Here is a 15,562-nt window from a genome sequence, read left to right as displayed (position 1 = left end):
CTTTAGAAAACGCACATAGTATGAAGCATAAATGATACATTTTAGAACTGGTTTTCATCTACATGAAATAGAAAGACTTTAAACAACAAAATACAAAACTGAATTGCAAATCTTTAAATTACATGAACAATATGATGCCCAACTGGACAATTCTTAGAATAATTTGCAGAACTATTTGACATTTTAAACAAAAAAAATACTAAATGTATTTGCAAATGTTGTATGATTCATAACTGGTAAAGTATTACAATAATCGGCATTTGCAGATAAATAAATATTTTTAACTAAATCAATTTATGCATGTTTCAAGTGATAAATATTCATATAAGTATGATCCATCACTAGTAAATTACATTTAAAAATATGCATTTGCAGAACAACATATTTATAAATATAATAACAAATGTTTCAAATATAGTGAATCACACTAATAATATATCCCATGACTGGTAAATTATTCAAATAATTTGTATTTGCAGAAAAAAAATACATATAAATAAGACATTTTAAACAACAAAATTGATTAGCAAATATTTTAAATGTAATTAATTATATAAATTTTAATGTAATAAAGTTCTTCTAAAAGTAAAAAAAAAACAATTGTGGAAAACATGTCGCCTCTTGATGTCAGGAAATGTTTAATCTAATGTTGGACGTTTATCTGCATTGTTTACAATGTTTATAATTGTGTGGGGCTCACTTTAAAACCCACTAAAAATAGCTTCCTCAGTCACCTGTTCCAAGTAGTTAGAAAACTTTTGGTTTGGGTTTAATGTATGACAGTTATTATTAGGCAATAATAAAAAACAAAATGATTGATAATAGTGAGAGAACATGTCTATTAGGATGTTACAAAGCTCAGTGTTACAAAACATTACACAAACCTGTCCAGTAGAGGTCGCTAACTGACTGCTAATCACATTTGCCTTTCAAAGATGTGCACGTGGGAGAACAATGCAGTCTGAGTGAAGCAACGGGCAGTGAAGTTTGTTTGGTGGATTTGTGCGTGTTATAAACAAATCACATTTCTATTCACCGGTGTGGAATAAAAGCAACTGAAGTTAACTAAACCAGACTCATGCATTTTAACTGATGCATCACTGTGATCATCACTCTTAAACTGGCAACTTGGTTGAATACTTCAACACTCAGATTTCTTGTTAGTTTTTTTCCATTTTCAGTTTTGGGGAACTGCCGTGCATATAGCCCATCGAGCCGAGACCACCTCATTCAGGCGATCTCGGACCGATTGATTTGGCGCGGATCCCACACGATTGCGGGATTCACATATGCCAGACAAACCACGCTCACTGGGCAAACACGACGCAATTGACAAACAGTCGCAGCCAAATTAAACTTAAGTGACAAGGCACCACTGGCCCGATTGGGTCAGTAACCATTCTCTATACTGTCCCAAACGTCTCGCACGCTGGCCCTGGGTCATTGGGCAGTCCTTATTGTCGAGCCCTGCATGTTAATGGACAGATCAAAATATGATCTGATTCATTTTACATTTAATGTGCATCAAAATTACAGTGTGTGTAGCCAATGTTTCCAGTGTCTTTTCACTTTTCAGCTTTTGATGAGACGTTTTAAGATTTAATGAAAACTAATGTTTTATTTTTATTTCAGACCTAATTGAAGAGTATGAGGGGAGTAAAGAGGAGAAACATCATGTCAAAATTGAGGAAAAAACTCTTTTACAGACTGATGGTATTTTGAAAAGGAGAGACAAGAATCGTTTCACCTGCACTCAGTGTGGAAAGAGTTTTGGAAAACAAAACAGTCTTCAAATTCACATAAGGATCCACACTGGAGAAAAACCATTCACATGCACTCAATGTGGGAAGAGTTTCAGCCAATCTTCAAACTTTAATAAACACATGAGGATCCACACTGCAGAGAAACCATTCACATGCACTCAATGTGGGAAGAGTTTCAACCAATCATCAAACCTTAATCAACACACGAGGATCCACACTGGAGAGAAACCATTCATTTGCACTCAGTGTGGGAAGAGTTTTAACTCCTCCTCACACCTTAATCTACACATGAGGATCCACACTGGAGAGAAACCATTCACTTGCACTCAGTGTGGGAAGATTTTTAACTCCTCCTCACACCTTAATAAACACATGAGGATCCACACTGGAGAGAAACCATTCACTTGCACTCAGTGTGGGAAGAGTTTCAGCCGATCATCATCTCTTAATAGACACATGAGGATCCACAGTGGAGAAAAACCATTCACTTGCACTTAAGCCGCGGTCACACTGGACTTTTCTCCCCATAGACTTCCATTCATATGCGCGCAAATGAATCAGACCGGAAATGCTAGTTTGTGCGTCAAGTTTCGGAGTTGCCTTACAACATTCAAGCTTGGTGAACTGACCTGCGAAATCGCATCACTTGACTGTGTGAGACCAATCGAAGATCAAAACATGACCTCTCAGGACAGAAATTTAAAATATGGACCAATCGCTCACTTTTTAATGTCTAATCATCTTGTTTAATCCCGCCCCTTTTCACAGTGCCGTACAATAGAATTTTGCAAAGAAGAGGACTCACGCTGGAGATAATCCGTACAGATCTGATCAGTGTCTACAGAGCGTCGCTCGTTTTAGAGTTTAAGAAACACATGAACAAAAAGTTGCACACATGACATGAATGCAGCAAAACATTTTCTCATGTGCACAGGATGTTTCATGTTTGAAAAGACTGAGTGATGGTATACTGTTTTCCAACACTCCTACACTGCTACACTGCAATAGGTGGGGTTGTAAATGTGTTGCGCTCCTTGCGTTTACCGTAAACAATGATGGCGGCTGAGAGAAGAACAGTTTCATAAACATCTGGCAAACAGCACCTCTGCAGCTTAAAATCTCTTTGCAAGTAATTGTACAGGTGTGCATACATCTGTACTCTACTCTCCAGTGTATTCATGTAGCTAGTGTTCTTTTGGATGATGTTCTCTGTTACATCCTACACAAGTCTAGGGGAAATACAATGAACGCAACAATATTAGTTTAAAGAGCACTAAACTGGGACCAGTCACAACAAAGCAATGAGTAAAGTTCCAAAATTACAAAAAAAAAAAAAAAAAATCAAAGTCACACACAATGTAGTGTTAAGGGAGCTCTAGCTTCAGGAGGGGAATAAAGCCAAAATAACAAACAAAAACAGGGTTCTGTCTGGGAGTAAAACCTCTAAATAAGCTACAAGAAAATAATGATGAAAAATAACAGCAAAACTACACTGACTCCCTGACTGACCTCAAAACAGGAGAAAGATTTCAACAAAAAAGGAAAGGCCGACCACCTCCTTACTGCTTCCTGGGGGAAAAGCAAAAGAAAGAAATCAAAGTAAATCGTGAAAAATTAATTAATCAAAATTAATCAAAAATTAAATCGTGATACTGCTCTTAGCCACAACAGAGAACAAGTACCAATTGTCAACAAGTAAGATTTTAAATCACCACAATTCAACTTTCCAACAGTTTACAACAGCTTTAATTTAACTGAAATCCAGCTAGTGCTCTGGAGAAAGGTTCCTCTCTAGCTCCTTTCTCATCATCCAAGTGTTTGGCCTGTATTGTTATCCCCTCTCACCCCTCCATGTTAAGTGAACACAGCTGTGGGAAGCCATCAGCAACCTGCTTGAAACTCAGGAGGGGAGGAGTCAAGGCAAAAAAAAGAACAGGGGGAAAGACATTTGACACAATATAAACACACAATAACTTTAAACAATACGTCTCTAAACGTAACATCTCTGTCTGACTCCCTGAATGAGAAACAAATCACTGGGAAGACGCCGCACATCAAAGAAGGTGGAGCTCCAGGACGGTTAGTTTGCAGTATACCAGGGCCTCAAGTTTAGAAAGCCCATTCAATTGTCCTGTGTTGCAGCTTTTATTAGTAAAGGTTCTTTACTTTTAGGTTCAACATTCTTTCTAGTTTACTTCATTTACTTTTTTGAGTAGAATATAAACTTGATGAATATTTTATGATTTAGGCAGAGCGACAGGTGTTAAGTTTTACAATATTAATACACTGTGATGATCCCAAGACTCCAGATTGGAGTATGTGGTAAATCCTGATTGGATGCCTGCATTACTTATCAATGGGTATATAAAAGTTGTTGTGGTAGCTACTCCAGTACGCTGTGGCTACTCGGGAGTCCCCATGTCTAGACCTGCCCTCTCATTGACTCTTTAACATTATGGTTTTGTTTTGTATTACTTGTATCATGTAGTTAAAGTGTTGTTGTGATTATATCCTAAGTTCTTTATCTTCATTATTATCTCTAGACATTTGTTGGTTGCTTTGATTGATTGTTCTATGAGTTACATTTTATAATAAAAAACTTGCATTCAGGCTATTTTGTTAGCTCATCTCTCTTTTATGTTGCGACTCAAACAAGCGGGTCATAACACTTTGCAAAATGTGTCCGGTTGTATCCGAGATCTTGTCCTTTCAGTCATGACCATAGGTGTGAGTAGAAACCTAGATTGAGCGTTTAAATGAGAACATTGCATTTCGTCACAGCTCCTTCACCACAACAATCACATCAACTGCATTACTGCTGCCGCTGCACTGATCCATCTTTAAATCTCACATTCCATTTCTCATGAAAAAAAAACGCAGATTCTTGAACTCCATTTGGGAGATGGCCACCTTTTTCCAGTCAAGCACCTTGGTTTCTGATTTAGAGGTGCTGTTTCTTTCCCTGCCATGTCACACTCAGCAGCAGACCGTCCATGCTGAAGGTCAACGTTATCTGCAAATGGCAGAGACAGTCCTAGCCTGCACCTAAAATTCTGTCAGTAAAATTGTTATATTTTTGAGATCAGCCTCAAAAATAACACATTTACAAAATAAAATGAATAAATGGATGGATGGATAGACAATGTAGTGGTGGAAGAGGAAGTAGGATGGCTTGTTCAACTATAAACCAAGATGGAGTTCTTTCAGGAGGGATGGAACAGTGCGCGAGATGTCTCAGACTGAAGGCGTAAAAATGAAATAAATGCCCCAACCCTTTTTTTATCAACTGGCTGTTGCAATGTACTCCTATGCAACCTAGGGTGTTGTAGTTAATAACATGGCAGATTTGTAGTTCTATAAGTGTGAATGTTTACCTCTGGTGGTTAGAGATCGCTGGTGATCAGACAAAAGGAGGTGATGCCTAAATTAATTAAAACAAACCAAGCATATGCAATAAAAGGGAGAGACATAGCAGATGTAACAATGAGCATTAAAAGTACTTTAGAATATTTACAAGAAAAGAAGATGCATGGTTATTAAATTACTATTTTTAGTATGAGTGAGCAGGAGGCAACCAGACTAATTGGGTATTAGTTAACCCTGCATCCTCTGACTATCTTCAGAATGTCCAGATAGTGTCCGTGAGAAGAAACACAATCCCGGGGTGTGGACCTGTAAGCGGCCTTTGGTCCCTAATGAACGTATAACTGAAGAGTATGGGATCCGATACGAATCAAAAACTCTAAATTGAGTCAAAAAAGATGAATGTGATCCATTCTTATTATTAGAAATACAATCTAAATTTCTTAAAATTTCACTTAAAATTGGAGTCAGATTAAATTCAGAGCTGGAAAACAAAATTCTTTACAGAAGCACTAGAAAAGGCTTACACACATTTAACCTTCACCCATGCTGTTAGTTTCATCATTGGGTTAATGGATGGACTTTTACACTTCTGTCGCAAAGAAAAATATCTTAACTTCACAACCTTGTAGCTACTGTGGCATCTAAAATATGGTTTACAACATCAGTAAAGTGATCACAACTTATAATTACAGACAGTAGAATGTTAAGCGGAATCAGAATTTAAATTCCTCATTCATTCATTTTGTACATTTCATTAAACAGAGACCATCTAAGAGACTAATAGTGTGCTGAACTTTATAATGTGCTGTGTAAAATAATCAGCATCTGACTTGAAGCAGTGTGTGTTGGTTAGAAACTCTAAACAAAATGTGACTGTGATGTAGTACTTTAAAATAATGCAAAAGGAGGCAATATGATATGTTCTCTAACTAGCCTCCATCTATAAAGAGACAGGAAATGATGCATCTCAGGGCTGACTTCAGGGCTGTTCAATCTGCCTCAAGTTTACAAGTCAGATATCCAACTTCAAGTGGCGTCGAGACATTATTTTCAAGTGGGAAATAATCTCATGTTTTCTGTAAATCTGTGTGTGTCAACATTTCCCCAGAGCGGATGCTCTAATGACGCCTTTCATGATTGCTCAGACTCACACACCACAATAATAACCTGTGTTTCTGTGCATATAGGCTTACAGTAAAGTTTATTATCAACTAAAACTTTATTTAAAAAAGTACTTTCAACACCACATGTGAAACTAAAGTACTGAACAGAAAAAAGAAAACAATATAAAAGAAAACAGAAATAACAAGAGGCAAGTTTACAATACATTTGTAAAAGCAACATAAAACAAATGAGTTTTTAGTAATCATACTTCTACTGGCTAATCCTGCAGAGCAGAGGATTATGAGTAGATCTCTCTTCAGTCTCTCAGTCTTTAGCACAGTTTTACTGATGATCCATAATGAACCCTAAACCCAGGCCAGAGCGGCTCAGTGAATGTGGTCTGGACTGAGTGGATAAGACTCGTTTTATCTCTATAGATGTTGTAGAAGATCAGAGTTCCTGCATTGTGATCCACAAACACTCCTATTCTACTGCTGATCGGCTCTACAGAGAGACCAGTCTGTGTGTTATCGTGTATGAATGAGAAACTGGAGGAAGAGCAGATCAAACTCCAGGACTGAGCATTACATCCAAACCAACTCTCATAACCTCGTCCCTTCCTTCTAATACTCTTATATGACACTGATATTTCCACACCATCTCCACTCCAGTCAATCTCCCAGTAACAGCGTCCACACACACTCTCTCTCCACAACACCTGAGACACATCGTCAAATCTGTCTGGATGATCAGGATACCACTGTTTCTCCCTCACTCGTGTCACCTTTCTGTTCTCCTCGGACAGAATGAGACGACTGTTTGTTGTGTTTGGATCCAGTGTGAGAAAACAGGCATCATCTGAACACAAGAGACACATTTATAACACAACAAACATCAAAGCTGTGTGTATATGTGTGTGAGAGTGTCTTTGTGTGTAGAAGTACATTTGCATGTTCCTGTTGTAATCCTCTTCTCTCTTCCATGATCCAGACTGTAAACACACACAGATTCACATTGTCAGTAAACAAACATCAGCTTATAACATGCACGCACACACACACTCACACACACAGATCTGTAATAAAACAGCAGCACAACACGTGTATTCTCTTGAGTCACTGTTAATAGCAATGTTGATATCTGTGCTCTATAAATTATGTACTTGTGAATGTAGTCGTGTAACAGAAACACAATAAAGCTGTTGTCTCTGAAAGGGTTGTGTTCAAAATAATAGAAATGTGGAGATGTCCTCAAGCCCGGGGCTCCCTCCCGTTTAAAGGGCGAGATGGGAGTTTGAGCTCAGGTAGGTCTCAAGAACTCCCCTGCTTGTGAACGTGTTAGGAATAGCTAAGATATAGCTGGCTAAGAGTTTGTCTTACGATGCTACTTTGGAGTAGTCAATTTACTTATGATGTATGGCTTTGCACGGTAGGAGGAAACCGAGGAACCCACGCGAGCATGGGGAGAACATCCAAACTACGGAAAAGAAACGCCGACTGGCCTGGTGAAGAGTCGAGCCAGTGGTGATCTTGCTATAAGGCAACAGGGCTAACCACTAGGCCGCCGTGCCGCCCTATCAGGAGAAGGGGAGGAGTATAGGTGGTAGGGGGGATTCCTCAAAACAAAGATGACTGAAGTGGAAAACTCTAGTTATTTATAGTGAGTCAGTATTCATTTAATTGGTGCAATATGTGGAGCTGATGCAGGACCAGCGGTGATCAATCATAATCATGTGATCCTCTCAAAAAGAATTTATAAATAAACCACACTTCAAGAGTTCACATTGAGCTGATGATTGATAATAAAGAGTGTTTGGAATGCTGTCCCAGGAGAGAGCCCTGAGGTCAGAATATCCTCAAACCTGGGGCTCCCTCCCGTTTGAATAGTGAGAGGGGAGTTTGAACTCAGGGCCATGACTCCTGTGGGAGTCGAAGCTCTGAAAGACTCTGTGGGAGTCAAAGCTTGGGGAGTGATGGCTTATGTGGAAGGAAGAAAGTGTAGCGGAGGAACTCGATGCTAGGAAAAAGGGAAAGTAGCAGAGAAATTCAACGATGAAAAAAGAAAAGTAGCAGAGGAACTCAATGCTGGAAGGTGTGGGGAGTTAAAGGTGGATGGAGGAGAGGAGCTGGAAGAAGGAGGGGGTGGAGGAAAGAGCAGAAGCATTCAACACTTGAAGGAAGGGAAGAAGATGTGGAGGAACTAGGAGAGTGCTAGGAGAGGGAGAACAGGAGAAGCAGAGGAACTCAATGCTAGGAAAAAGTAAAAAGAGATATTCTTTGGGAGGGGCAGGGGAGTCAAAGCTCAGGGTAACAACTCTGTGGCAGTTAGAGCTGTAGGGTGGGACTCCTACGGCAGAAGGAGAAGTAGAGGAGCAACTCGACGTTGAAAAAAGATATGTAGCGGAGCAACTCGATGCTGAAAGGGTTGGGGAGTTAGAGGTAGGAGGAGGAGAGGAGCTGGAAAAGGGAGGGGGTGGAGGAAAGAGTAGAAACATTCGACACTGAATGGAAGTGAAGGAGATGCGGAGAAACTCGATACTAGAAAAGAGAGGAAAGGAGATGCGGAGGAACTCAAAAGAGTATTTTTGTAACTCATTAGTGCCCTGGGAGGGATGGAGATTGACTCAGAGGCTTCAAGGGAATTGAGTCAAGGCTTGGGGAGCACTCTCGGGCAGTAGAGCCATGAGAAAGGGAGGGGGTAGTGAAGACTCTTGCTGGAAACGTGAAGGGTGTGGCCAGGGTATGGGCTTGGCATGACTACTGTGGGAGTCAGAGATCGGGTAAACTCCATCGGAGTTAGAGATGAAGTGTGTGAGTGAGAGTCGTGGGGGGGGGGGGGGGGGTGGGGAGCTTGCGAGAGAGGGCTTATAGCTTTAATAAAAAGAGGGGGAGGGAAGGTAGCGGAGAAACTCAACGCTAGAAGCAACAAAAGTTAGCGGAGGAACTCATCGCTACAATGGAGGGAAAGTAGCGGAGGAACTCAAAGCTAGAAATGAGAGAAAAGTAGCAAAGGAACTCAATGCTAGAAGGATGGAGGGGATAGGGAAATGGACTCTGGATGGAGGGTGTCCTCTGGTGAAAGACAGCTGGGCTTCCTTGAGGTGGTATTGGCTGAGGCGGATGTAGAATTTGAAGGCATCCAAGGACCAGTGGCCTGGATTTGGTGGCCAGAGAGTCTGGATTTGGTTTTGGGAGAGCCCATTGTATGCTGCTGTAGTGGCAGCTCCAATTCTAAAGGAATGGCTGGAGAATGATTCGGAGGGAAAGCTGGATAGGCATTAAACTTCTTTTAGATGATACATTTGGCGATAGGCTTTACTTATACCATATTTAAATAACATTACACTTGGAATCTTAACATTATTAAATTCACAAGAATATCTGGCCAAAGTCATTCACAAAGTCATTTGCAACTGGGTCGATTCATAAATTGTCAAGAGAGAGGGTGGGACTGTCTCATCCTGTGAGCTGCTCGGATGGAGACACTTCTCTTTTCAGCTATTGATTCGATGAAATGTCAATCGAAGGGTCAAAAGGCAGGAGGCCATTTTGATGATGAAATGTTTACATTGACGCTGCTTTACTGAATGAGCTGCAGTGGCTAGTTTTGATGATCTCGTAGATGTCTATTGACGTATAAATGTGTTGTGGACTGATGTTTTGCAGAGTTGGATTGCCTGGACCCTTTGCAGTCAAATTACTCTATGCTGTTGGAATGTAATGGATCTGTGGACAGACGAGAGGCTTGTGAGCTGAGTTTCTTAGTTTTTTATTGTCTTCTTAGGTTGTTAGCAGTTCAATAGAGGACACTAATGTCCGCTTTGTTCGTGTTTTAAAATGGTTGAAATCGCTCTAGGCACACGAGTCTCAGCTTTTGAAAGATATATAAAATGTTTAGTCTATGTTGGACAGTCATTATTTTTGTGAGGTTTCCCCTAAAGCCTGCTATGTACTATGGTTGGAACAGTAAGGTGTGAGAAATCTGTTTTATAGTGATGGCTTAAGGTGTGGATCCCGTCATCTGCATATTCAGGCAGATTTTGTGAACTGTGATATTGCTGGAGATTTTGGTTGAAAACACAGCGGATGTGTAGGGTGAGGCATTTGAAGTGGACAGAGAAGGAGATTATATTGCAGCATTGTGGTTAAATTGTGGAAGAGACAGCAGTGCCTAATGGGTGGCACTGAGCCATGGCTGAAGTCTCGGGGAGAGCGGGGACTTTTGCTGAAGTTGTTGTTGTTTGTTGGTTCTTATACATGTCGATAGGTTGAATGGTGCAATGCTGTAAAAGCTTTTGGAGCTGAAGCGTTTTGTAGCGGGAAGCATTCTTCAAGACAAAGATGACGGCAGTGGAAAACTCTGGCTATTTATAGTGAGTCAGTATTAATCTGATGTGTAATATGCAGAGCTGATGCGGGACCAACCATGATCAATCATAAGCATGTGATCCTCTTAAAATTAGTTTATAAATAAACCTCACTTATTGATGAGGAAGGTCAGCAATGTGTCACACACTGTTATTATAGTAACGTTCGTTGTTGTGGGAAGAAGAAGACAGGGTCGGCGATTCAGGTAAGCACAAATCTTTTATTTTGTTTTGTTTTTACCATACGTGTAGCTGTACGTGTGTGTGAGAGCTCTCTTCTCCGCAGTCTGCTCCTCCCGTTGTCTTTAGGAAGGGAGTATCTCCAGCCCAATCACTAGAAAGACAGGTGTTATTTATAATTTCTGATTGACCTGCTGATTAGCCGCCTGGCTCAGAGCATGCTCTCCCCCCTTATTGGGTGTTCGATCACGCTCACCTCTCCACAGTTATCAAATATATTTCTCTCGGAATTGTGATGTAAAATGGGTCGCCCAGAAGAAGAACAGAAATACAGAATAAATGCTGCTCAATATTTAAACCCCTCAGTGTGGTTTGTGCTGCAATTTCATACTCATACAATCTCAAACTCCATTATCCAAAACCATTGAAGTAAACAGTCATCTTTATGTTACATATTATAAATAACTTTTAAAACACAAATAAAACAATACATTTAGAACTTGAATGAAGTAAATAAACAAGGTAACTGTTTGAAAAACAGCCAATTTGCCAATCCAACAAAATTGCTGGAGAAAAAAAGGACTCCGATATGTGGCGAGTACAGAAAGGGTCTCCTTAAGAAAACATTTTGAGAGGATTTTGGATATGTAGTATGGATTTAAGCTATTTGTCAGGTCACACCCATTCTCTCTTGACTGATCAATGGCTTGAGAGGAAAGTTTGCGTGGGAGCTCTAAATTTATAAAAAAAATTTAATATGTCCTAAATCATGGGCTGTTACCATAACATGATCTGTTTAAATGTACATAAAACAAAATTCATGCATTCATATTCAATATACCAATAGTATCTGGATGCAGCCTTTATGATTCAAGCTGAGATTGCATCACTCAACGATGCAATGTCTGACACAATGCACTCAAATGGTGCGAGTGACGTCACTGTGAGGGGTAGGGTTAGGGGTGGGGTTAGTGAGCCCATTCAAAAGCATTGGATGCAGCTCAGATTGCACTGCACCAGGTTTGCATCCAGACCCTTCTCCAATATACAGATTATAAACACATTACATGCACTTTGGAGTGAATTTTGTTTCTAAAAGTCCATTTCAATATTGAAAGTGTTTGTGTTTGTGTGTGTGTGTGTGTGTGTTTGCAAAGAAAGAAGTGATTTCTCCCCCTTTTCATCTGCAATGTTATTTGAAGACCAAGAAGGGATGGGGCAAAAGGAGCCTGTTAAGCATCTTGGTGGATAAGATGTCACAGAGTGATCTTACTTTCAGACTTTTTGGAACCGAGACTCATAAAAGTCATTTTAGCAGTGAAACATATCTACTCCAGGGAGTAATTAAACCTTTCACCTACAACCTGTGGGTTACAATATTCCACATTTGAAGAAAAGACCCCAGTTCAGTATGTTACGTAACTGCCCCCTGCTGGTCATGTCTTTTTTTGTGTCAGAGCATTCTGTGCTTGTGTAAAATACACTGGTGTCACGCATGGTCACGTTTCTTCACACATGTATTTTCAGTAGCCACATCTGTACCTCATTAAACCTGAAGGCTCATTTTCTGAAACTGACAAAACCAAATGTCTATGACAAATGCAATATAAACTTTTTATGAGATCAGTGATTCATACGGTGGCCGAGAGAGCTTAACGTGCTGTAATTTAAAGGGCACCTATGGTGAAAAATCTACTTTTCAAGCTGTTTGGACAGACATGTGTGTAGATATAGTGTATAGACCGTAATATTAAGGTGAAATAAACACACCCAGTCCTTTTTTTTCCCAAATTTAACAACATAAAAACGGTGAACTAATTGGAGCGGTTTTCAGATCGACCGCAACTTGACGTAGGAGTGTGGTCCCCCCGTCCACCAATATTGATTGACAACTGTGCATATTAACATGTCCCGGTAGTCACATGTATAATCATATCAATAAGACCAGACGTGCGCAAAGCAACCGGGAATAAAAGGTGTGTTCAGTTTGCTAGGATCATCAATCATCATTAAATGTGATCAAGAGTGAGTTTTACAAGTTTAAAATGTTTTAAAACAGAGCATGTGTGTAATGAATTACAGCGATTTAGCTTAGCTTTACTTCATCAGCACAGCCGGTCAGAACAATTATAAAGGAAGATGCTTCAATCCCGGTTTGTGGACGTTAAATCAGGTTTATTTTGTACATTAAAATAAAAAATATCCATACAGCAGTGGAGATTAACCTGTATCCTGTCACATATGTGTGCAAACAAAGTGCGAAGCTAAACGCGCGCTCTCTCTGTCTCTGTGTGTGCACGTGTCCTCACTGTGTGTGCGCGTAAACTTTGTAATGACATTGTGTGTGACTCATCGTTGCAACTCACAAAAACTGCATCAAATACTGATTGGTAAAGTTCTTACTGTAGTATTTCTCACAAACGCGACGTGAGATCTGCTTCCTGAGGCAGCCGAGGGCGGCGACTGAGGCATGTTGCTGACAAGCACGTGGGAACGGTGGGCGGGGAGGACTAGCCTTAAAGGCCCAGTACAAAAAATCAGCAACCAAGTTTTACCGCCTATAATACAGACACTTCAGACAGCTATCACAAATACTCTGATGGTTGTTTTGAGCTGAAACTTTACAGACACATTCTGGGGACACAAAAGACTTATATTAAATCTGAAAAAAGGGCTAACCTAGGTGCCCTTTAAGAAAGCACATGCAATAAAAAAAAACACCAGCAAATAAAGAAACGATCTTCATCAATTTGACAGCACATGTGTTGCAAATTGGTCACAAAAAAAACAAAAAACAAAAAACAGAATAAACGTGCAGCAAATTGGTCATATATTTTACAGGGCTACCTGCATCCTGGAGACAAATCCTGATCTCCAGAAGTGTGTTTGTCCTTCATAATAGATGTGACATGTTTGAGAAAGATATCACCAGCAGTAGAAGACTCTAGAAGAAACCACAAATCATATTATTTTTACCTTAAAATAACGCACCAGAGCACTTCAGGGAAACTAAAGAAACTGGTCTCATTGGTGAAACTCTTGAGAAGTTTTTAGCTCATGTATAATTATGTCAAACACAGACTGTGTGTGAATCCACTGTACTGTAAATCACTATTGTGATATAAAGATACTCAGCTTTTCTTCTCCACAAATTTACTAATAAAATCTAAATGCAATCATTGATACTTTTATTGCAGTTTGAGTTTTCTACATTTAGGAGCTTCTGTAAGTCTTTGGTTTTCAAAATTTAAGTGAGCTGAAGAAAATGACAGTTTCTGTCCAAAGTAGAAAAGCTGCTCATTTTACTGAGTGAATGTAGACTGTAGAATGTAGTATTATATCAGAATGAAGCTGTCGAGTGAGTTTCTGTCTCAGCAATACGATTCACAACAATATGATACGACATAGAGTCTTAGTATCACAGACTCATTAATAAACACACAGATCACTAATACATCTAAGATAAATCAGTATCAGAATGAGCAGGTTTCTATAATTCTCTTCCACAGGGTATATTCAGGAATCCTAAAGGTAATTTCAATACTTTAAGCCATTTTAAAGACCTTTTCAGAATATTTTAAGACCTTATCGCCACTTCAAGTTCTAACCAGTATCAAATCTTTAACTTAATAAACAGTTGTTAATAAACGGTTGTTAATAAACAGTTGTAATTAAATAAATCAATGGAGCACGACCATGCAACAGAACTCAGATATGCTCGGAAGAAACAAAGCTTGAAAGAATAAATTATGTGATTGCTTTCAGTGACAGGTTTCAGCCACTGTTTAAACTCGTCTCTATCCAACCAGAAGTACGCAAACTAACATTTTCCCATTTTGCTGTCTGTTTCGCTACATGTGGAGAGCATCACATCACCTTCCCGCGTTTGTCGCAAATTACGTGACATCATCCGGATGGATAAGCTTGGCCAGATGCACCCCAGTCTGAAACAATCGTGTGGATCGAGCACGCTGTTGTTAATATTAGGAGGAAAATAAATATATTTATGCTTTTTTTGGAGTCAAACATTTTGAACAAATGCTTAGACAAAATGTAAGGCCTTGTATAAATGCGATTAATACTTTTTAATACCTTTTAAGGGCCTCAATTTTCTCATAATTGATTTATCAACTTTTTAAGACCTCGCGGACACCCTGTTCCAGAGACACACTTGATCATCTGTTAGATCAAGATTTAAAGAGGTATACATTAAAATGACTTCAGCTCAGCAGTAAAGTCTCAGAAACAAAGAGGTGATTGACAGATTATTAGATGACACTCATAATATAAATATATGTACATATATATATATATATATAATATTAAAAAACTCTCACCTCAAATAAAGACTGTAGATATTTCTATTTGTCCTCTGAACTGTTGAACAACAAGTTGAACAACAAGTCTACAAGTCAAAATATTTTCACTTCTGAAAAACACATCAAACTGGTTTGTGACATGATAATAATAAAAAAAGAAACTGCATGTGAAAAACACAGACCTGTGTCTGGGCTTTTACTCCACTTTAACCCTAACCCATTTCTTAGATAAGAATTAAAATGCTTAAAACAACCTGTTCAATCTGTTTTTTTTGTTTGTTTGTTTTGTCAATTCAATTCATGTTTATCAAAATAATTAGACAAATTCAATATAATTATTGTTTCAAAGCAGCTTTACAAAAGCCGCACATCATTGCAGGGGTGCTACTTCACATTTATCAGCAACAATGCAGGGGGCTCACCTGCTTCAATGCATTACAATCAAAACCAGAAAGAGTACTGCA

General features: G+C 39.2%; 2 protein-coding genes across 3 annotated transcripts; one reads left to right on the top strand and one right to left on the bottom strand.

Annotated features, from left to right (window-relative positions):
* Positions 1-1,670: 1,670 nt before the first annotated feature.
* Positions 1,671-3,277, top strand: LOC130222221 (gastrula zinc finger protein XlCGF49.1-like; the record flags this gene model as incomplete). Its single annotated transcript, XM_056454855.1, has 1 exon — positions 1,671-3,277. A coding segment is annotated over one exon (591 nt), but the record flags the coding sequence as incomplete, so codon positions are not given.
* Positions 3,278-6,405: 3,128 nt separating this feature from the next.
* LOC130222193 (tripartite motif-containing protein 16-like) lies at positions 6,406-15,197 on the bottom strand. Of its 2 annotated transcripts, XM_056454829.1 has the most exons (5): positions 14,872-14,956; positions 14,656-14,750; positions 13,627-13,723; positions 7,178-7,224; positions 6,406-7,091 (listed from the first exon to the last, which is right to left on the bottom strand). In XM_056454829.1, the coding sequence occupies exons 2-5, from the start codon at positions 14,687-14,689 to the stop codon at positions 6,565-6,567; spliced, it is 705 nt and encodes a 234-aa protein (XP_056310804.1). In that variant the 5' UTR covers positions 14,690-14,750; positions 14,872-14,956; the 3' UTR covers positions 6,406-6,564. The 2 variants fall into 2 exon arrangements, with proteins under 2 accessions (XP_056310804.1, XP_056310805.1); XM_056454830.1 differs by lacking the exons at positions 14,656-14,750; positions 14,872-14,956 and adding an exon at positions 15,117-15,197.
* Positions 15,198-15,562: the final 365 nt, after the last annotated feature.

The sequence above is a fragment of the Danio aesculapii genome, chromosome 4 (genome assembly GCF_903798145.1).
Source record: "Danio aesculapii chromosome 4, fDanAes4.1, whole genome shotgun sequence".
In the NCBI taxonomy this organism is placed as follows: Eukaryota; Metazoa; Chordata; class Actinopteri; order Cypriniformes; family Danionidae; genus Danio; species Danio aesculapii.
Note: the sequence above shows the minus strand (reverse complement) of the source record. Positions and strands in the feature narration are given on the sequence as shown.